This window comes from Dryobates pubescens, chromosome Z (assembly GCF_014839835.1).
Source record: "Dryobates pubescens isolate bDryPub1 chromosome Z, bDryPub1.pri, whole genome shotgun sequence".
NCBI classification, from domain to species: domain Eukaryota; kingdom Metazoa; phylum Chordata; class Aves; order Piciformes; family Picidae; genus Dryobates; species Dryobates pubescens.
In genome coordinates, this window is record NC_071657.1 from 16,099,430 (window position 1) to 16,121,678 (window position 22,249).

At 36.4% G+C, this 22,249-nt stretch overlaps 1 protein-coding gene across 2 annotated transcripts in view; it reads left to right on the plus strand.

Moving 5' to 3' along the window:
* The window catches only part of PRDM6 (PR/SET domain 6), a 78,331-nt gene extending 60,861 nt beyond the window's left edge, over positions 1 to 17,470 (plus strand). The window contains exons 7-8 of one of the 2 annotated variants that reach the window (XM_054178923.1): positions 7,907 to 8,083; positions 17,250 to 17,470. In XM_054178923.1, the coding sequence (XP_054034898.1) occupies positions 7,907 to 8,083; positions 17,250 to 17,277 (205 nt within the window). In that variant the 3' untranslated portion in view covers positions 17,278 to 17,470. Of the gene's footprint in view, positions 1 to 7,906; positions 8,084 to 15,031; positions 15,766 to 17,249 lie in introns of those variants that run through there. The other variant, XM_054178922.1, reaches the window with a different exon arrangement.
* The last annotated feature ends 4,779 nt before the right edge of the window (positions 17,471 to 22,249 follow it).

Below are 22,249 nucleotides of genomic sequence, written 5' to 3' on the forward strand. Positions count from 1 at the left end.
TTCATCCACAGCTGTGTGAAGTAAGCCGATAAAAACTATTGCTTGACTTCACTATTTGTAAAAACATTTGGTGCCTAAATGTGCAGATAAAAGGAAATAGCTAAGGATATAATCTTGTTTTCAGAATGGTTGGGTACATCTGATGGAGGCAACAAAATAGAAGGAAAGTTTATTAATATCATAGATGGAAAAATGAGGTCAAGATAATTAAAAGTCTCTCTGTCTTCCAAAGATAATCTAACTTGCTGCTCAGTGGCTGTCACAGTCATTTCAGGGTTCACCTATAGTGTGCAATGTGTATGAACTTAATTAAGTACTAAGAGGTAATGAATTGGAATTTTTTGCTTAGTACTATTTTTCTTCAGAGCATGCAAACCCATAAATCGTGCAAAGCTGTCAAAAGGAAATACCTACTCCACTAGTGATGTGGAGGAAAACAGATGCCACTTATTCAATAAACTAATATCCACACAGAAGAAAAATGTTGACTAGATACCTCAGAGTCAAAGTTGGTTTGAAAGTTTGTCAATACAGAGTTTTATGGCCGTGAACTGAGGATGAAATTTAGCTGAACAAGTGAATTAAAATTTCAGGTACTCTGACCGGTGGCACAGTAAATATAATGGAAACATTATTTATGAATCAAAGCTGGTTTATTTGACAACTTTGATAGCTGGCAGGACAAAAGACAAAAATCAAATTAATTCAATAAAAAAGACTGCCCATGTTTTGTCTCTTCTTCAGCTGTGAGGAAGGTTTGAGCAGAGCGGTTGAGTCCCTGGTGGAAGGTTGTTCTAAAAGCAGCATTTAATTGTGAATTACATTTAGCCAAAATACTGCCAAAAATAGCCAGGCTCTGTGTGTGTGTTTGTATGCATGTCTGTGTCTGTGTATGTGGTTATCTATGTGTACACCTATACTTGTACAGTCCCGTGGGTGTAGAGATTTTGGAACATAAATCACATTTTCCAGGAGGAAACATGAAGCATGCTACAGGCAAACTGGATTCCATGCAAATCTTCATAGAACTTAAAGGGCTGATAATATTACGAATGCAAACAAGCCCTTTCAACATTTTCTGAATTTTATGCTGGCCTTAACATAAACAATCAGCATACTAAGGAAGCTGTAGGACACAACTGCCAATTGAAGTGCCACGATGTGGAAGTGCTGAAAGGCTTGCTTCCCTAAGTGTTGTGGGCTCTTATACTTCCAGTACAAATGCTGTGTCAGGATATCTAGAGCAGACATGTTGTGAGGCTACTTCATGTACCTTTTCAGTGATTTATGTAACTAAGTATGATGCCTAGATTTCATTCATTCCTTCACTTCAGCTAAAGCCTTCCCTTAAGAACAAGGCTGCAAATAGTTAATGCAAGAATAGTCTTCTCTCTTGGGGCTGTTCTGCATTCTGAGGGATAGTTAAAGAGTAAATGTCGGTAAGTCTATCCTACAACTGGGTCTGTCATCTTGGAAGTGAGAGATTTTGAGTTTTATTTTTTAAATTTTATTTATTTACTTTAATCTTCTCCTAAGTATCTTGTATCTTGAATCAAGTATTACCAAAACCAGAGGCTGGATTTTCAGTCTTCCCTCTTAGAAGTGAACACCCTGATTCATGATTACAGACTCTTGACATCTTACCATTTTGTTTCTCCTGTTCCCATCCAATTTGTCCATGTAGAACAGCTTCAACAAGAAAAAGCAGAGCATTTTTAGCTTAGAATACCCTACAGCTTAGCAACAGAAAATTATCTTGATTGGAAGAAATGTTGGTTCCCCTAGGAGCAAAGAGTAGACAAAGGACTCAGCACATCTGAGGAGGTTTGGGGTGGAGAGGAGGTAAGTCAAGATTCTGACTTGAAGTCTTGAATCCCAGAAGTTTTCAGGAAGATTTAAAACATGTTAGCATGTTTTTCTCAATATTGACACTGGCTAATTTAGTTTATTTCCTCTTTGTCTTGTTGGGGTTTTGTGAATCCTGTTCATAAGAAACATTGTATCTTGTGTTTATATAGAGAGCAGAAATCTTAAATGAGCTTCCAATATACACTTAGGATCAATCTGTTGCATAAATACTACATACTGCAGTGCTCTGTGTTGTGACATCTATGTGCCCACTGTACTGAAAAATGGCTTACATCTGTATGTTCTCATTAAACAAATTGTGCAGACTCCTTGTGGAGGCCAGTTTTGTAATGCCACCTGTGTTCCTGTGAGGTGTGCCATCAGCATTACTTCTTTAACAGCATTTCCCAATAGGTCTTTAGAGTATTATATGGGATGTCAGTCATGTGAACCTGTTTAAGCTCACTCCAATTCATTCAGTGTTTGAAACTACCAGAACGGTTTTGCAGATTATAACTGCTAAAGGATCTGGATTCTCATATCCCTGTTTAGAAATCATTACAGGTTGAGCTTACTTCACAGAAAGCTTTTTATACCAATGATTTACTGGCACAGTGGCTGGAAAGAAGATATCTTTGGTTTCTTAAGCATACTGCATTATTCTGAAGGAAAAATTCCTGAAGTGTTGTACAAAATTTCCTGGAGACAAGAAAATGGGGAATAATTTGTGAAAACATACTTGCTTGCTAGCCTGAAGTACTGGGTGCAACTCACTGATTTGTATTTTCTCAACACTACCTGCAGCACCTCTCTGGCTGATAAACTGTTTCCCATTTATTGTCAGCGATTTGTGAGCAGACTAGCCACTGTATCTTTGATGTTATTGAATCAGTAGGGCCTGGCTGCTCTAGGAAATGATTTTAGACTATCTGTTTTGGCTTGGTATTTGTTTTGCAACAATGTTGGTTACCTACAAGCATGAGGTGCAGGGAAAATATCTCTGAATCTCTTCAGGACTCCAATTCATGGACTGATATTTGAAACAAGCAGACTATTTCAGGGTTTAGAATAAGAAAGAAATGTGAAGTCATTTAGATTCAGAAAACACCTTAATGACAGCAGACATTTTAAAAAAGCTAAGATACACTTAGCTCTGTTAAGCAGTAAGGAAGAAATGGTCCTATTTAACAGGTAGGTGATTTAATAAATAAAAATATTTTAAAAAATTATTAATACAAAATCATCTCCTGTGTTTGCTATTTTTTATTAAGATTATGATTTTAATTTAAATTAAAATGAATTTAAAATCGTTTACTGGCTTACTTATAACTGACATCTCCCACAGAGATATATATTTTTTAAAAGTTATATTTTGTAGGGCTTCTCTCCAAACTTCATGATAACTGGGGTTGGAGTGGCTGTCAAAGGTGAAGATTTAAATCCATCCATCTGAGACTTTCTGAGCCTTTGGGAATTTTTTTTTCTTGGATTTGCCCAGACAGAAGCATTTTTAACAATTATCACTTGAAGCAGGATACAGAAAACTATTTTGTGTTGGGTTTTGTTTGTTTGCAATTTTTTGTTTTGTTTTGTTGGGTTTTGCTTCCCCCTGCTGCAGAAATTCCACACAAGTGTATCTGGGGAAGATCTAGAGAGGGGTAATCAAAAGCCTGTGCTCACAGTGATTAATTTTTAGAGAGAAAAAAATAAATTAACAGCAAACATTTTTCTGATATGATACAGTCTCTTTCAATGACAGCTTGCTTCTTTCTCACTGTGATCACCATATTCAGGGTATTGGTGCTGATGGAAGGCAGATGGCTGCAGTTCCCAAAAGCTCTCTGTGACATATTTTCATATACATTATGTACATCCGTGGGAGATACAGTCTCAGGGACTGGCATGTCAGTTTGAATGAAAACTCACTCTATAGGTGTGCTCAAGGTGATAGATAGTGGATGTTAACTGGCCCTTGCAATTATTAGACATAATTTTACTCAAGTCTTTCTGTAGCGTCTCAATTTAACAAATTGACAGGGTTTTGGTTTTTTTTAAGCAGGAGCTTGAAGTTCAAATTTGCCAGATTAATAGATCTTTTTCTCTTAAATCATAGATCAGCCCTTTGGGTTCAACAGAGCTCTGTCCTGCAGTTTCAGACCCTCACAAGTTCTTATTTTCACTTCTTCTTAGTCTTCAAGAAGGAGAAAAAACACATTTAACTGCGTGCCATTCCCTTTGCCTTCAGTTAGTTCTTTCTAGCTTCTCTAAGGTGAAAAAATTACAGCAATATGCTAATTTGTCTCCCTGATTTGACTGAGCTTCATTGATAGTTGCAGGTATTCAGGAACACACCATTAGATGCAATTTCTCTTGTAAGGATTGCAGTGAGATTCCACATGCTCCTTGAAAACAGCAAATTCACTATTGAGGAGGCTTCACTGGCAACTTCTTTATGAGACAAGAACTTAAAACAAAGTTTGAAAATTCAGTGGAAAATAACAGCAAGATTTTTCAAGATTCTAATAATTCAAAGCATGAATTATTTACAGTTTATAATATGTTTGTATCAGTTGGTTGCATCTAGAATTCAGGAACTGGGAAATGTATTGTACTATCAGATAAATATTAGAAGATAAATAACTAAAAGCTGTGTCACTTCTGCTAAATGAAAATCCAGAAAGAAACAGTTTAAATACACAGTTGTCTGTCAGCACCTATTCCAAATTCAAAGTGTGGATTTTTTTCTGTTTTCCTCATGATAAGCACAAAGTATGAACTTTGGTGAAGTTTAATAAACCTTACAGGCTAGCCTGGGTTTTCTACTGCTTTTACACATCATGTAGTTTTACCCAGAAAAAAAGTCAGCTACAAATGTGAGAGAAGTGAGAAAATGGTAAGAAAATGTAACTTCAAAATTTAAATAACTATAAAACCTGGAAACTATTACAGTATAGTTACTGTTTTCTGAATTTCAACTTGAATGCCTTGGGTTCCTATCGTGATCTGATATATGTAGTCAGGTTTTTCTAAGGACCCTATCATGTAGTCAATAACTGCCTGCATGATAGGGTCTCTAGGAAAGCCTGGTGGACTCTACGTGTTCACAAACCTAGATAGCTGCTTGGTGATACACAGTGTTAATAACAACACTGTTATTAACACAGTGTTTTAACAGAAGACTTTGCTTTTAGGTAAGAAGGTTCCCTTTCGTTTAGCTCGGACATGAAGGCATTAGGTGTTCAAGTAAATTTAATTTTGAATTTTTTAATTTTTTGAACATTAATATTCTGGAGCATCAACAGACACCTGAGCTGTGACACAGCTACATGGACATTCACATGGGTGCAGTGAAGCTGAAAAAAACACAATATGTTCTTGGTTATTCTAGTGGAAGTCAGTTTTCTGGGCTGGGGCTGCATTCAGTCTAGCAGCATGTCTTTGAAAATGCAGCCTATAAAGATTACTGGTTTTGTCACTGTGTCCCTGCTCCTTCTGTCTGTAAAGCACTGCTGTAAAGAGGTAACTGTCTTAATTCATTGTCTCACTGCAGACTACAGTGATGGCAGAAGACATAACAGCTACATCAAAGAGAGGCCTGCTCCACCCATGCCAATGCGCTCACTGAACTGAGCATTGCTCGTGCTTAGTCCTTCTGCACCATTTTAATTTTCTTTTAAAGCAACATGTTGGTTTTATTTTCTGCCAAGAAACATTTCTGAACACAGTAAAAAGGTTATCAGGGAACAAAATGATAACTTTTACACTTACTTAATTATTTGTTTTTTTCTCTTTGAAAAAATAGTAGTATCCAAAAGTTTTGGCATATTTGAACTTGCAGTTGTGCAAAACAGATACAGTATTTTTACATTTTTTATAGTGTTTCAATGCATTTGTAGGATTTCATTTTAAAATGAGCTTTGTTTAATGTGTGCCGTGTATCTAGCTTGAAAAATTTGCTTCACATTGCCCATTTTTGTGGTGTGAACCAGAATCACTTGTATATAAACTGAAGAAATGCATTCCTTGTTAAGAGGAAGGTGACATCCTTAATTATTGTTTTTCCAAGACATGGATGAAGGGGGGAAAAAAAATAATCAAAGTGGACTAACAATAGGTGATTTTTTATGGAGGTTTTTCTTGAGCATCAACCACTGAAGTGTGTACTGAGTACATTGGTTAATATCCTTTGCAAACATGAAACTTGTTTTGAGTCAATGTAGGAGGCAAAAACATTTTACTTGGCATGACAATGTTTAATTATAACTGTTTTGGAATTTTGACTATTTACAGCCATGTTACAGAGTAACTTTACACTTATGAAATTAATCACACTAACTGTTAAAATTTTAGAAGATTAATTTGCTTTATGTACTGTTGTATCATTTATTGTGGTAGCTGTTAAAAATAGATAACCAGAGGCTAATAGTTGTTAATGGTCCCTTTCACTATTAGAAAATCAATGTTTCATGGGTGCAGAATATCTTAATGTGCCCTTTTGGCTTAAAAGTGTTTGAATTCAAAATATGCAAACAAATAAATTTGTATTCACAAATCATCTTTGTTTGCCAGTATGTGCACTTTCATGTCAAGTTTAACAAATATTTGCTGTGCACATAATAAGAGAAACAGATATCCAGTACTTAACCCCCCTACCACCACTTTATTTATATGTATATTACATTTTTTTTGAGTGCCACATCATCTTGATTAAGTAAGCTTTCCACAGCTTTTAGACATTTCTTTGAAACTTGTTGGAGAGGAGTTAGATTTTCAAGTGTAAGTAATTAAAATTGTAAGCTATTGAGTTATTGACCAATACTGAGCTATTAATCAAGCTAAAAAATTCTACAATCAGGGTTCAGTGCTTTGAAGCACTGCAAAATAATAGTATTTGTGTTCAGTCATGCAAGTAGCCACAATTAAGCAGTTCACTTGACAAATGAGATAGTTCACATTATTTTGCACTTAATTGAATTGTACATGCTTGGCCACCATTGTCTCCTTCCCTTTAATTTTGGTTTCTAGCAATTTAAACATATACATTTATTAAAGAGAGTACAATTAAGTTCCTATTGGCCACTGGCTCTAGAAATGCAGATATCAAGAGCTGTGCCTTAAAATGATGTACAGGGTGGAAATCATTAATATCCCCCTAGAAAAATGCTTAATTTTGTCAGCCAAAAGTTTGATGAGCATGCCACTGACTAAGTCAAATGTGAACAGGATATTGATGCTAAATGACTTTTACCAAGCAGAAATATACAGATATTTGGTCTTTACACTTTATCTTAGCTAGCAGTGATATTTGGATTTCAGCAGTCCTGTGTAAACTTGATGTTTTGTATCCTCTTCTTTCTCTGTTTACAGTCTGTTCTGATTCTAAATTTGTAACATATCAGTCAGTTTTATTTGTTTGCTGTGTTTTTTTTAACAAAATATGTTGTTGAAGGCCTAAGTTCTGGATTTTATTTCAAGATCACAAAAAGGCTCTTACAGGCTGAATGGGAGAAATGTCTTCATTAAATCCAAATATTCCAGTAAGAACGTAGGAAGGCAATCATAACACGATGGTTATTTTTTTCCCAGTGTCTCTAATGAAAAGTGTGATCTCAAAAAAAAAATAAAGTCCTCCAAAGCAATATGAAGAATCCACCTAGACTATAGGTATAGCAGCCAGATACACATTTGCAGGTGAAACTGTAGCTGAAGATTTCATTAGTATCTTGCTTCCAATGTGTGAAGAAATTTTTATGCCTAAGGAGCGCTCTGTTGAGTCTGGGAGATATAAGGCAGGCATGTGATGTGTAGTGCAGGCTCACAACTTTGCTGAATTATGTTTTGAGGGGCATTATGTCCAGGGACTCTCAGTCAATTCCTGCACAATCATTTTGCATTAGGTAAGGAGGTAATGAAGCTTTGCATATGTATCTCCACCAGAGAAGTACACCTGCAGTTCTTTCTGGAAATTAATGGGAGACCAGGTGCTACTGCCTGTATGGTTTCTTGCTCACATCAATAGAAAGCATTGATGGTATGCTTTTTCTCTTTCCTATTGCAGGCCCTACCAGTGTGGTCACTGCTCCCAGTCTTTCTCCCAACCTTCAGAGCTGAGGAATCACGTAGTTACACACTCCAGTGACAGGCCTTTCAAGTGTGGCTACTGCGGTCGTGCCTTTGCTGGTGCCACAACACTCAACAATCACATCCGGACACATACTGGGGAAAAGCCCTTCAAGTAAGTACTTGAAGCCAGCATCCCTTGCCTGCTGAGATTAGAGAGTGAAATGCATTGCTTCTGTTCACTGGTATCACTGCTCCACACCAGCACATGTAGAGTTTCCCTTGAAAGCCAAGGTCAGACCACCACATAAAGCTGTTGTGGTGTGGCTGAAATCAGAATTAAACCAGGCTTGATTTTGGGTGCCTTGCAAGCCTTCAATGATTTTCTGTCTTCTAAAGAGAACTTGATTGTTTTAATTAAATGACAAGCTGCTACTGGAGAACCATAGCTGAAAATACACTAAAGACTGAGACAGACTGTGCTGTAAAAGCATTAAAATGATTCTTTGTTGCTCATATACTGAGGTAGATAGAGCTTCACGTAAAAGCTAATTTGGAACTGGTTAAATAGAGAGGGGAAATACACTTCTTTTTTTTTTTTAGTCTCAGAATTGCTGAATAGAAAAGTAACCTTGGCTTGTGGTTTATGTTTGGTATGATCATAATAATGAATTGACGGTGTCCAGCTGTCCAAATTACAAGGGAAAAAAAGTAAAATTGCCTAGTCAGGATTGTTTTTAGTTAAAAAGACTGCTTATTTCTGCAGTTTATGTTTACTGAAATTACAGCCAAACACACACCTGAGCCTCAGAATTTTTCCTCACCTCCAGCCATAGAATAACAGATCCAGATGGATTTTGCCTTCTATTGCACAAGACTCTGCATACCTGACAGGAGGTGTTCTCCAAAACAGAATACATGTTTTCCATATTTGTGTCTGTGCCTTAGCTGAACCAACAGGCACAGATTTTACAGAGATCGGACTTGGAGTAATCCCAGTCTGGAAGAAAAATAAGGTACTGATATCAATGTATTATATATTGATACCACTTCTTTTGGAAGCAACCCAATGTTCCTACAAAAAATGGGAATTAATGCAGAAGAAGGAGTGTGTTTCTCTCCAAGAAATGCTCATCCTCCATCTGCTCTTCTCCATTTGTTTTTCTTTTCTACTTTTACTGTACTGTGCTCTCAATCTGGTTAATGTAAGAGAGCTCAGCCATGGGGCCTGTCAGAACCCCTCATAACAAGCTCAGTAGAGATACCAGTACAGATGCTTTGCCTCCATATATGGTTGAAAGGAACCCTGGCCTTCATACATGTCTCTGCTGGGGGCAAGCAGACAGAGCCAGGAACCAAATACTGCATACCTAGTACGGAAGAGCTTGCATACCAGGAATCATGGCAGGATAGTGCTGTTGGTGGCAAAACTCAGAAACTCAAAACATCTAAACTTCTGCTTCTCTAAAGCCAGTCTGTTGAATGTTCAGAGCTCATGGAAAGTGAGCCAAAAATAGTGTGAGCAATCAGATTGATTTTATCTAGTTGCTGTGTAAATAGATTTTAGTAATTAATGGAAGAGGTTTCCGGGTCAAAATGGAAAATAGATTTCTTTTAATGTTAAGGTGTTACTTATGTGTAACCTTGTTGACTCCACTTAATTTTTTTCCTTAACATCCTGTTTTTGTCATGTTTCCAATAGATCTGCTATTTTACCCCATTTAGAGTCATTATTTTTCCCCTTTGGTTTAGTAATTTTTTTTCCCCTTTTCCAAAGTGGCCTTGACTACAGCACAACTTCATTTGTGGAGGGCTTAACGTGTGTGCTGTAGTCAACAAATGGTTTGGGATTTGTTTGTTCATTTTGCCCTACTGTTTAAATAGTCTTAAAGCTGTAGGGAAGAGCAACAGAAAATGTGGATGCTTTGTGCTGTTTATTTGTGATGGCTTAATTTCATTCTTTTAAGATTTTTATGAGTCTCTTCCTTAAACTCAAGAAACAGTAGTACCAGTTTCTCTCTGGAAGACTTGTTGACATATTTGCAGTAAGTTGACCAGTAATTTCACATGAAGCTAAAACTGGAACTGCAGATCTTCCCATCCCTACTAGTCAGATAAGAGGACACATACGCTCTGATCCTGCAAGCTATTCAAAAGTGACAGATTTGCCTCCCATGCAGGACTGCTTGCATTTAAGAGAGAGGAGGGGCAGAAAACTTATCCAGAAGTCGATACGCTGTCTCTGCTGGAGGAACAAGAGATAGCTGCAGCTCATCTTGATGTCTCATCACCATTTAGATCCTCATTTGAAAAGGAGGGGTCAAAGACCTGGTATTAAGTAAGCTTAGGGAAAAACCTTAACAAATTCTAGTAAACAAGAATGATAAAGCGGGGACAAAAACCCCAAGACTTCTCTCTCTTGATTATGCAATTTAGATTTAAAGTAATTTTTTTTACAACTGGATTCTGAGTATTCACTTACCAAAAAAAAAAAAAAAAGAAAAAAGAAAAAGAAAAGAAAAAAAAGAGTGCAGAACCAGAGAAGCCCATTGAAATAGGGTTTCTGTATATCAAAAAATTCTACATGTGTGATAATATGCATTCTTCTGTCAAACAATGTTTTTACTGTTAGCAGTACTTAAATTCTAGCTAAATTATTTGTCAAAGGCATAACAGTAAAGGTATTACTGTGCTGGATTTCATATTGAAAATGGGTAGTTAGCTGAATAGTCAGCTTACCTCTACTGTGTATGCAATCTCACTATTTCTAATGCAGTAAGGCAGTTTTGTAAGCAGTATTTGAACACATTACAACATGCATAGATTAAGTAGGCAATACGAAACACTAAGTATATGTTTGTACACCTATTTTTTTCAGGTGTTTTCAACAATGGTGAACATGAGATGACAGTATTTTTCACTGTTATTTAAGATGAAGTCTGTGATTAGTTAAAAAAGCTTTTTCTGTGGGAAGGCACTTTCTTTGTAAGTCTTAGGTAACTATGGATGTATGGCCGAAGACTTTTCTATTTGCTTTTCATTACAGATAACAATGCTAAGTGAGGTTATCTGTAGTCAAAGCTTTAGCTGTATTGCCTGGACTGCAGGTCCAGTTAGAAGGGATTTCTTTTCATGTCATCACAAGCTATCAAGCTGGCCTCACCACTGTAAAGTTTTTGTGTATTCTTATCTTGCTGAAGTCTCCACTATGGCTGCTAGTCTGGGAACAAAGCTCTTAAGGAAATTAAAAGGTAGGAGAAAAAGGAAAATCATTGGCCATCCCCATTCTCAAAAATTCTCCTCTCCCAGTCTCTTCCTTTTCAGTAAAATTTGAGAATAGTTAAGGGACTTCGCAGAATCAGGGTTATGCAAACTTCTAAAGTTCAAAAGTCAATCAAGAGAATCAGAGGAAAAACTACTTTGGATAGGGATAACCCAGGTGTTTTCCAATGTTGCTACTAAAATACAAGTAAACATTCATTCCCGATTGAATGTAGATGGTGTACCTACAGTAACATCTCAGCTTTGTCCTGGATTTTATTTGTTTTGTTTAGTGTACTAACACTTTCTAATGAGTGTAAAATGTGATGTAAGAGTAGTTCCTGAGTGAAATCTCAAAATGTTTGCTTTGAAGATAGCAAATTAAGACATTATTTCCTAAGATAGACTCTCAACATTTTCTGCAGCCGAAGCCTTTTATAGAGGATGACATAGACTTAGGCATTAAACCAATCCTGTTTGTAATCCTCATTGTCAGTGTTTTGAAAGTACTGTGAAGCAAATAAGAAGACCAGTGACAATGAGGGCTATCTAACCAAAAGCAGAAAACCCAGTACCTTAGAAATACTTAAAACCCATTGATGTTCATGTTGTTTGTGAATTTAACAACCACTTCGTTTACAACCTCCGCCTGAGAAAAAACACCGGGAAATCTTGTCATAGAGTCTGGTGTTTGATGAGGTTGGATGGTGTAGTACAACATTGCTCCTTACAATAAAAAGGCACAGGCATTTTGTAAAAAAAAAAATTTAAAAAAAAAAATCTGTTTTTTACTGATGGCATCTAATTGTGTGAGGACTCTTGAATTTCTTCTTGATATCTGCATTTATTTCCAGGGCTGTTTAAATTGCTCTTAAATGACATAAGATGGCTGAAGTGGAAATTAAGTGGTTTCTCATTATTGCCAATACTTGCATCTGCACTTGAGGCTCAATCCAAACTTTGACCTATATTTAAAAGCCTGGGCTTGGGCTCATTCCCATGTTTAGTTTGTGAGTGGTGCCTTGAGATGGGACTATTCCATTCTGACTGTTTTGCCTTCCAACACAAAGCAAAAACATGCACACACATGGCCATTAGTCTTAAAGACACAAGTAATTGCTGTGATTATTCTGCTATGACAGGCTGGGAAAGAATGGCTTATAGAGGGAAAGAATCATCAAAATTAAAAAGAAAAAATATTCTTCCTTTCCCTCCCATTCCTACCTATCATGAGATAGTTATACTCACTGCTGTGACAATTGCCTTCACCCTTCCTCTTGGCTTTGTCCGGCAATAACTTCTCTGGATCACACTGAAAAGACGAGTCAGGGACCTAATACAGTACCTGCCTGTAAGCCAGGTACTTATATACCTAAATCTATAGTCCTGAAAACACTCTTTTCATGTGCCTAGGAAATACTAGACAGCTTAGGTACTATTTGAAGTTTACCTAGGTTCATGAGAAAGCCAAGGGTATTAGATGCCTTGCCAAAGGCTTTATTCTCACTTTTGCCCAAGGGCTGTATAAAGTCGAGAACACAGCCCAACCAGCAGCAACATTTGGCACCCATGTCTCCTCTTTCCAAAGGGCAGATGCTTGTAGCTAGAGATTTAATCATTCCTGGTTTCTATTTAGCATTCTTCTTTCCTGTGTCTACATGAAAGTGTCCCAGAACAGCCTGTAATTGGGAAGTTAGAGCACTCACACGGCTGAAGAAGCTTGTGGATAAAGGATGGGAACTTAACATTTTAAAGAAATACAGTGAGCCTTGCTCTGTGCTTTCAGGAGCAGTGCAAGGTGCCGAGTGAATGTGGCACCCAGCTTTAGAATCCCAGGCAATCTCCAGAAAGTGTAAGGAAGCCTGCCACAGCTTCATGGCCAGTAGTTTTAAAGAGTAACTGTCATTTAATTACCTTATCGTCTTTCTCTGATTCACATATGGCCCCTAGGCATCCTGACATAGCATGTTTCATTTATTTGGTCTGGCACTCAGAAATCGAGCGTTGCCACGCCTGATTTTGTAGGTTATTTTGCAATTGTGCCACCTAAGCTCAGTTAGGCAAGGATCCAAGCCTCCTACTACTCAGCAAGGAAAGCACTTGTCTTTGCAGACATCAAAATAACAAAACTATCAAGTTCAAGTAGATGGCAATATCTCATACAGACTAAGTTAACCCTGCAGCCTTAAAATTGATTCTAATGCCTCTGTGATAGATATATATTTATGTATATAAAAATAATACAATAATTTGCAAGTTTGTCAGGCAATGAAAGGTAGTATATTTTGACACACTAATCCAGTAACTAATCAGTTTTCTAATAAACAATCAGCAGTACACTAATGTGTCATCAGCACTTCAGGAGCTCTGGAGAGTGGATGATCTGCACATAGACGTTAATGAATACCCCAAAAATCATTAAGTGATCAATACTTCTGAGTTATTTTCATTGAGCTGATAGGTCTGATACATTAAAGCTGACATTTTACATTTGTCAAGATCACAGTGCAGTTTTTAACAGCAGAACAGGCTGCTAAAAATATTCCATGAAAGACAATTAAAGAAACACAACTTAGAAGTGTTGACATTTTAGATTGGTACAGTAGCTTGAATGAATGACTCTGTAATGTCTGTGCTAAATGCTCCTGGAGCAGAACTTGCTTACAAAAAACTACTAATGTGAAAAATATTCCACATTTATGCATATGTGAAAATATCTTTATTTCTTCTTCTTCTTCTTCTTCTTTTTTTTTTTTTTTTCCATAGCAGCTAGATCAGTGACAGTGCACTTCAGTTCACATCAGTGAAGAGAGAAAGATGAATATGAATTAGCTGAGCCTTTTGTTTTCCTCACTTCTCTTTTGAAGGTGAAAAATTTACCATAGTGATGTTTTTATGATAATCTTCTTTGAAGATAAAACATCACACAGTACCATTAAATCAAATCTGACTTTCAGAGCAAGCACCATAGGAGCTGTATCCGTATTTGTGAGTCATCAAACATTCCTATCTAGTGTTCAGAATGCAAATTAAAAGGGCAGTGTTTGGGAGATTAAATACTCTTTAGACACTCTTTCAGAGAAGAGACAGGGAATTCATTCCAAGCTAATGATAACTCCCATCCTATCCCCTCTAAAACGCAGTGGCTTTGTTCATTCATTCACACATTATTTTTTTGTAGATTATGGTTCACTAAATAGAGTACAGGGTAGAAAGAGAGACAGCATAAAAGACAACAAGCCAAACAGGGATGACTGTATTAAGTTCATGATCAACCCACATATTTGTCAAGGATTGTGGGTATTTTCAGATGGTAAAGCAACAACTAACTCTGTGGTGCCTATTTAAAATGAACCCCACTTCATAGTCAGATCAGATAAACAAAGAGTTTTCTCTTGTTCTAGCACTGAGCAATTATTGCTTTGTGATTTCTCTTCTTTCAATGGGCAATTGTGGATTTTAAATTAGCAGAAGGTGAAATTCTATTTGTCATCAATTTCTCCTAGGGGTTACAGAGCAGAAAACTGCAAACAAGCTGCTTCTTTGATGGCTCACTCCTAAAAATCTCTTTTTGTTCTTTATCTATTTGAACTGACAGTGATCAGAGCTACAGCAGGACAGGTCTCTCTGGAGAAATCACCTTCCCCCTGTCTATTGACAGATTCCTCTGCTCTGAATCAGACAGGCCTTGTCCCATCATAGGCATCAAGGCCTTGGAAGTAGCCACCAATTAAACCTCTTGAGCCAGTAAAATCTGAAGCCACTTTTGAGTGTCTGTTCTGATTAAGCAGGATGAGACAAAGCCCATCACCCTCCCCCAGAGCAGCTCCCTGGTCTCAATTTTCTCTCTTGCCTTCACCAGGTGCGAGAGGTGTGAGAGGAGCTTCACACAAGCCACCCAGCTGAGTCGACACCAGAGGATGCCCAATGAGTGCAAGCCAATAACAGAGAGCACAGAATCAATTGAAGTGGATTAACTGATTGACTGGTTGGAATTAAACTGCAAGGAAAGTCATGATTAAATGTCACGGACACTTAAGCAAAACCAAAGATTTCCTCTGAGCAACTTTCAATCAGTCCCAGAAAACCAAAAGCAGTAATAAAATAAGTAAGATGTTAAGAGATATTGATCCTGGCATGGAAGTGAGACCAGGAAAGAGATTATTTATTTATGACTAGGGATGAGTCTTATTTCAATTGACAAGTTACTTGGGACTGTTACCATTTCAAGTCCCACCATGTATTGCTTTAATACTAGAAGCCTTTATAATTGTTATTTAATGCCAAAGTGAGGAATCTCAAGGGTTCTTCTGCTCATAGTTATGACTGAGAATGCACATGGACTTGTTTATTGTTGCACCTTTTTTTGTAGCATGACTTAAGGACCCAGATGTAATCTGTACATTTGGCTAGGCTGGTCTAAGCTGATCTTGACAAGCTGTAACAAAAATTGCTGTGAGTGATCAAGAGCTGTATCTGGGTCAGTGTCAGCCTCCTCAGACCAAAGGGCATTTCATTTCCATAGTCTCATGCCTCACACTGTGTGCACTTTTTCATGAAAGTAGTTTCATTCAAACACTGCATTGACATAGATATTCTGGGGGAAAAGGAAAAAAAAAAAGGAAAAACAAAAAAGAAGGGAAAAAAGAAAATGAATATTGTGTATCTGCAAGCAGGCATTTCATACAGAAGCCAGCAGGAAAGTAGTGTTATGTTAATAGAGATCTCAAATTCAGTCTAACAGCTATGAAAGACAGAAGTGGTAGAGAGTATTTTAAATGTTTAAGATTCAAGTCTACATGCAAATTGTGTTATGAAGAACAAAAAAACAAGATGATGGTTTGTGTCCGGATTATTGATTTAAAGGCTTGATGATTTCTAGGAAAACTGATCAGAAATCCAAGCTGTAGTTCACTGATATTTCTACTTTCTTGGTTTGGAACAAATTGAAAATGCTCCTGTATTAGATGAAACTTTCAATATGCTTGGACTGAGCTTCAAAACAAAAGCTAAATCTGAACTCGGATACTTTGTAAATGACTTGGAAGCTTCGTTGAAGTCACTTCATGGAAACTTGCCTGGTACGGTCATGAATGAAAGGAAGCCAAAATATTCCTAACATCAATGTAAAAAGCTCAGATGTCATTACATTGGTTCAATTTAACAATTTCCATATGGGCTTTTTTCAAGCTTTTATCGTTGATGTATTTCAAATTTCATGATTTTGTCTAATCAAAGAATGATTTTCACTTTTAGAGACCAGCAGTGTTTGCTTATATATTGTATATTGATTGTCTCAATGCTAGACCTGTCATTTAATAAAAATGTAAAAAGAAAAAAAAGGAAAAAGGAAAAAAAAAAGAAAAAAAAAAAAGAAAAATCACCAAAAAATTCCAAACCAACAAGAAGAAGAAGCAAAACCTGAACAGTTCTGAGGTCATGCTATATCCTAAGGTAAAACTGCAAAATAAATGTATGGAGATTATGGGGATTAAAACAGATTAATTCAGTTTTGTACCAAAACTGGAGTGCTGGGTTGCTCATAAGGGCTCAGTTGATTATATTAAATATTTTAAAAACATTTATGGGGATGATTTTAAATATGTAGAGAATTAAGTACCCAGTTCTGTAAAGGGCTAGACAGAATCAGCTACAAACTTAGTAATAGGTTCAGACCACTTGTGAATTCTGCAAAGAGCTCAAGCAGAAAATGAACATACAGTAAAATTAAAATAATTCTAAAGTGAATTCAGGATGTTGATTTATTATATTACAGAAACTACACAGCAGAATCTGGACTTCCCAAAGCTTTGCAGGGAATTACTTCAGGACTTACTGTATTTTTGTTTGGCCATTAAAAATGTAAAACATGGTAGAAAAAAAAATTAAATCATTTTTCTAGCAACTATCTGATTATCTCATAAAGAGGCTTCAGCCTTTTGAGTTTTTCAGCTCTGTTTCTCAGTGCAGAGATGGGGAATGAGCAATTTTGTCATCACTTGCCTGATTTTATCCTCCAAACTCTAAGATTCTTAGCTGTTCTATAAATGTGTGTGTTTGTTTGTTTGTTTGTTTTTTAGGTTCAAAGATGCATGGGAAGCTGGGTAAGAAGAATTATAACTAAAAGGTGACTACTTGAACACTGCTTTGTATCTAGTGAGGCTAATCAAACAGAAAAAACTGAAATCTCATCCCAAACCACCCAGACCCTCACACCTGGTAGTTCACAACTTCCCTTATTTAAGAGACCTAATGTAAAGTAACATCTTGGTGGGGCAGCAACTTTTAGTCAACATTTAGTTTACAGAAGCTCTAGGTCCCTAGTTAATTCTATTCTATTCTATCATTTTGCAAGCAAACATATACTCACCAAAAAACCCCCAGAGTAAGTGGGAAAAGAGCTATGTCATTCTCTGAAAAACAAATCTGTTAGATCACTGGCTTGTACTCCTGCACTAACAGTAAACTTCTGTTTGGGGATGTAGTTAGTGGTAGTGCAGGGCATTCAGTCTCTTGCAGAAAGGGTTTTATATTTGAATCCTATGTGCTTACAGATACTGCAAATTCCTTGATGAATATATTTAGGCTTACTCATATGTTTTAGTTAAACATGTGTCTAGATATTGTCCTGAATGGGCATGAGGTAAAGAACAATTATTTCAAGATTTTATTGGATTTTAAAAAAGAAGCTCCAGAGTAGGTCTTCTACAAGACTTTTTAAAAACCTTTTTAATTTTTATTTTTTAACCCAAGTTGCCTGTGTAGATGACTGTGTTGTGCCAGATGCCCAAGCACAATTTCAGTTATTACATTATTTCATACATGTCACTTTCACAACAGATTTGGCAGCATACAAAAGTGAAACCTGTAATGCATCAGTGGGCTTTTCTGGAGTGTATCATTTGGCATTTTGTCAAAATGTCGCAAATGTAAAACTAACAGGAACAAACTAAAATCTATCCTGGGTTTGGACTAAACAGAATCAAGTTTCTCTCTGCTCTTCCCAGATGCTAAGTGAGTTTCTGTTCATGTGTCAGCAGAATAATCACGCATTTAGGTCTATTATGAATGTGTTTGCACACAGTAAACAGAAAACAGTAAGTGTAGTACAATTATCTTTAAATGTAGTGATTATGTGCCTGCCATTTCAGAATTTCTGATCCTCTTGATGTCTCTATTTTGTACTCTGGTAAATAAATAAAAACTTGGGGTTTGTTTTGTTGTTGTGTTGTTTCATTTTGTTTTCCCCAGACCTGAACATGTTTGAAGTGATATTTTAAAATTGTGCCTACTTTTTATTTTATTTCAGTGTGGAGTTAAATTGTATACATTCATAGAGTTATTTCTTTCAGAGAGATGTTAGGTCCTTTATGAACCTGTAGTTACAGATCCCAGATTTGATCTTCTCTACTGCAACTTGATGGTCTTCCCATGAAAGAAAGCTGAGTTGGGGATAATGTAATAAATGCAGCACATTACATACTAGAAACTTACAAGATATATGTGTGTATCTTTTCTTTTGGTAACATCATCTCTCCTTTTAATTACTATTTATTATTTTTATGGTGCCATTACACTATGTAATGCTGTCTCATAGATGACAAAATGATGCGATTTCAGATTAATAAATACCTGAAATTCTAAAAGTAAGTTCTTATTGCTTTTGAGTCATCAAGTGATACATTTTTAAATTTTTATTTTTATTTTTTTTTTTTTTAGTTACAATTACAAGTCTTTCTGTGGATCAGCTTCCAGAAAATAAAATATTCTGGGACTTCATGAAGCCTTTTTTAAATATTTTGTCTAGATATTGGAAGTTTTGACATCATTGAACCAATCCCCCCCCCAAAAAAAGTGCATAAATTCACCCAATAGATGTTAAAGTATGTTGAAGGTGTCCTCCATTGTAATAAAAATAATAATGACACTGTAATTAGACAGGTAAACAGCTTGCTTGCATTTTCTAAACTTCATAAAACTTCATCTTTTTTTTTACTGCAAAGGACCAATTAGTCATGCATGTAGCTGTATTCTTGTGATATCAACTGTAAAGATTACACCTTGTGTAAATGAAAATAACAGTCACACATTTAAAAAGAAAATGAAGATATGTAAATATATTTGATTAATAAAACATTTCTATTACCATATCCTAAGCCTTGGTTTTATTTTAAGGTTATGTATGGAATTTTGTGCTTGCTGTGGAGCAAACTACACATGCTTAAATGCATGTACGTTGAACACAGCCTCAAATAGTCACAGTGTCTTGCTGTAGTCTTCATTACAAGCTTCCAAAAAGGGTTTGCCTCTTGGATGATGTTGCAATCTGATTTGCAGAGAGAAGAGAGTGAGAGCAAATTCAGTTTTCTTGGTGACTGGGTCTCAGTACTCCTGTTAATGCAGTGCTGAGGGAATATTTCAGGCATATGCTTAAGCAATTTCTCAGTCCCACTTTGCAATTTGTTTGTATATGTTTATGATGCAAATCACATTATACTGTAACCAAGGTTTTCTGCTCTGCTTACTACAGTGTGTGTTTGGTTTTGTTTGTTTGTTATTTTGGTGGTTTTTTGTTTGTTTGTTTGTTTGCTTTCTATAGCTGATGACCCGAGCCTTGTTTAGTTGCCTGAATCCTGATTTACACAAGGATCACCATCTAGTGGACTGAGACAGAATTTCAAACCTCCAACTGATGTGACATCTGAGCTAATTAAAAAAAATAATTGTTCTAATACCAAAGTTAAAAGTACCACCATGCTCCACTGTAATGGACCTTCAGTGCCTTTTTAGCATTATTTCACTGCCATTGTGTATGTCAAAGAACAGTGATTAGTTCACTAAGCCACCCCTTGTTCCACTCAGAAAAAAAAAAACAACAACCTCATGAGTATGAGAAAAATGTGCCAATTTATGTCATTTTTCATGTTGTATGACCTTTTACATAAGCACCAGAACCACCACGGTAGAGTAATTGTGCAAAACTACTGTACTTGAGAAAATACTCAGGTAAATTGGCCAGCAGACTGCCTGCTGGTTTGCAAGTAGCAGCGATAGTCAATCATTGGAGGCAAGCTTCTATACATCCAAGGAAAATTCTTTATAACAAGAAATTGTATTGAGTCATGCTCTATGAGGTTATACCGCCAAACCCACATAATCTATCATGAGTTAATGAGACACAAATGTCTAAAGGGGGTGGTGAGTGGAGAAGTCTTTTGGCTGATGGCCCAATCTCCAATATAAAAGAGTCTTGGGGTCCACCTTCTTGCAACTCTTTGGGTACATAATTTAGAAGGGGTGATGCTCAGGTCTGCTAATATTTTTCTTTTAATTCATTTACTGAACTTTTTTTTAGCTGGGCTAAGAGCTAGGAGTCTGCTGACTTCTTTGTTCCCTGTATGTGTTCACTTAGATCTGGGGAAGAATCAATGAAGTATTAAAGTAGAGAAAGACAACATCAATTTAATTGCTTAGTTGTTTGGATCCAAATTAAATGGACACTTGCTCCCTAACAATTATATAGACATTATCCAAGGCAATGCATACACCACATCGCTTCCTTTGCACTGCTGAGCATCTGCCAGTTAAAACAAGTCCAATGACTTCTTAACACCAGAAACCCAAGCTATACTTGAACTGATGACACACAGATGTTGGAGTTGTATTCTAACCTCCATATATTGAATGTTGATTTTCTCAGACTCACTTCTTTTTTTACTTGCTAAAGGACAATCAGCAAAACATTTTGACAGCAAACATGTTCAATCTCATCTTCCACAGTTTCAGGGAATTTGGCAGCCTTTTAGACTAGACTGATAACGCAGAGTGCTTAACATACTCAGTTGTGTGGTGAAATAGAAATGTACATGAATTAATTTACAACAATAACTATGTTGCCAGGAATAAGATTTGTAAAAGTCAGGGTATTGTATGGGGGCTTTGTCTTACTTCTCCATATATCTTGGATGCCATTCTGAGGTGGATCCCTGACCAGTCAAGAGATGGCCATAGGTAACTTCTTCATTCTAAATCTAAATCATTTGCATGGACATAAAACCAAATAAGAAGACAGGGATGACTGGACACAGCCACAGATGGTTTTGTAACTAAAGCCATTAATAAAGTAATGTTGTAAAAGACCTTGGTATACAAACATAACTGAAATTAGTTCAAAGATATGAAGAGGAAAGCAAAACATAGTCTGTCAGAAAAGGGATCAAAATCTTTACATTCAACTCACTAGGTCTCATGGTGGAACACAGCATTGTCAAATCTTTTTTTTTTTCTTCTTTCTATTTATTTTTATTACAGATAGAGTAACTCCAGAGACACCTACAGCTTGGAAAGCCACTGCAGTGATTGCTAGAATATTCTTTGCACCCATAGTTGGATCACCCTGGCTTTCTCCCAAATGTCTTCGTCTCCACCAACCACTACAGAAGACTTTTACCAGTACTTCCCTATGGATTTAAACCTTTTCAGACTTTAGCCATTTCTCCTCCCACCTTGGCTCTCACAATTTCCATTTATTATACTTTTATTTTTCTCTTCCCCTCTGCCATTACTGCATTCAATCACTCTCCTCATCTGCAGAGTTTCTCCAAAGAAGCTTGCAAATGACCAAGGAAAGAAGTTGGAAAGAACTCATATTTGTTTATATTGGCACAGTAAGTCACCAAAATAATTTTTTTTTTCTATAATCTCAGCCTCAATAGAGTGAGTCAAACTATAATACTCATGCAGATCCTTCAACCTGGAATTATTTTTTTTTAGGGAGCCAAGAACATTTTGGACTACAGCACACACACTACTAGTGATCAAATATTCTTTTGGAAGATAGTTACTTTTATTCTTTTTTCATTAGTCATTTATCAGGGCAGTGGCTCTCTGTTGTTCCCCATAGCATAAAAGGTAATTAGAGATACAGTAAATTAAAATTTTAATAGAGAAAAAGAGAAAATAAGTTAAAAACATAAAAAGAAAAAAAACCCACAATTGAATGCATACACCAAGCCATACTTGTAATGCCTGTATATTTGTCTTAGTCTTCACTTTGTCTCTTTTCTTTGAAACATTAAAA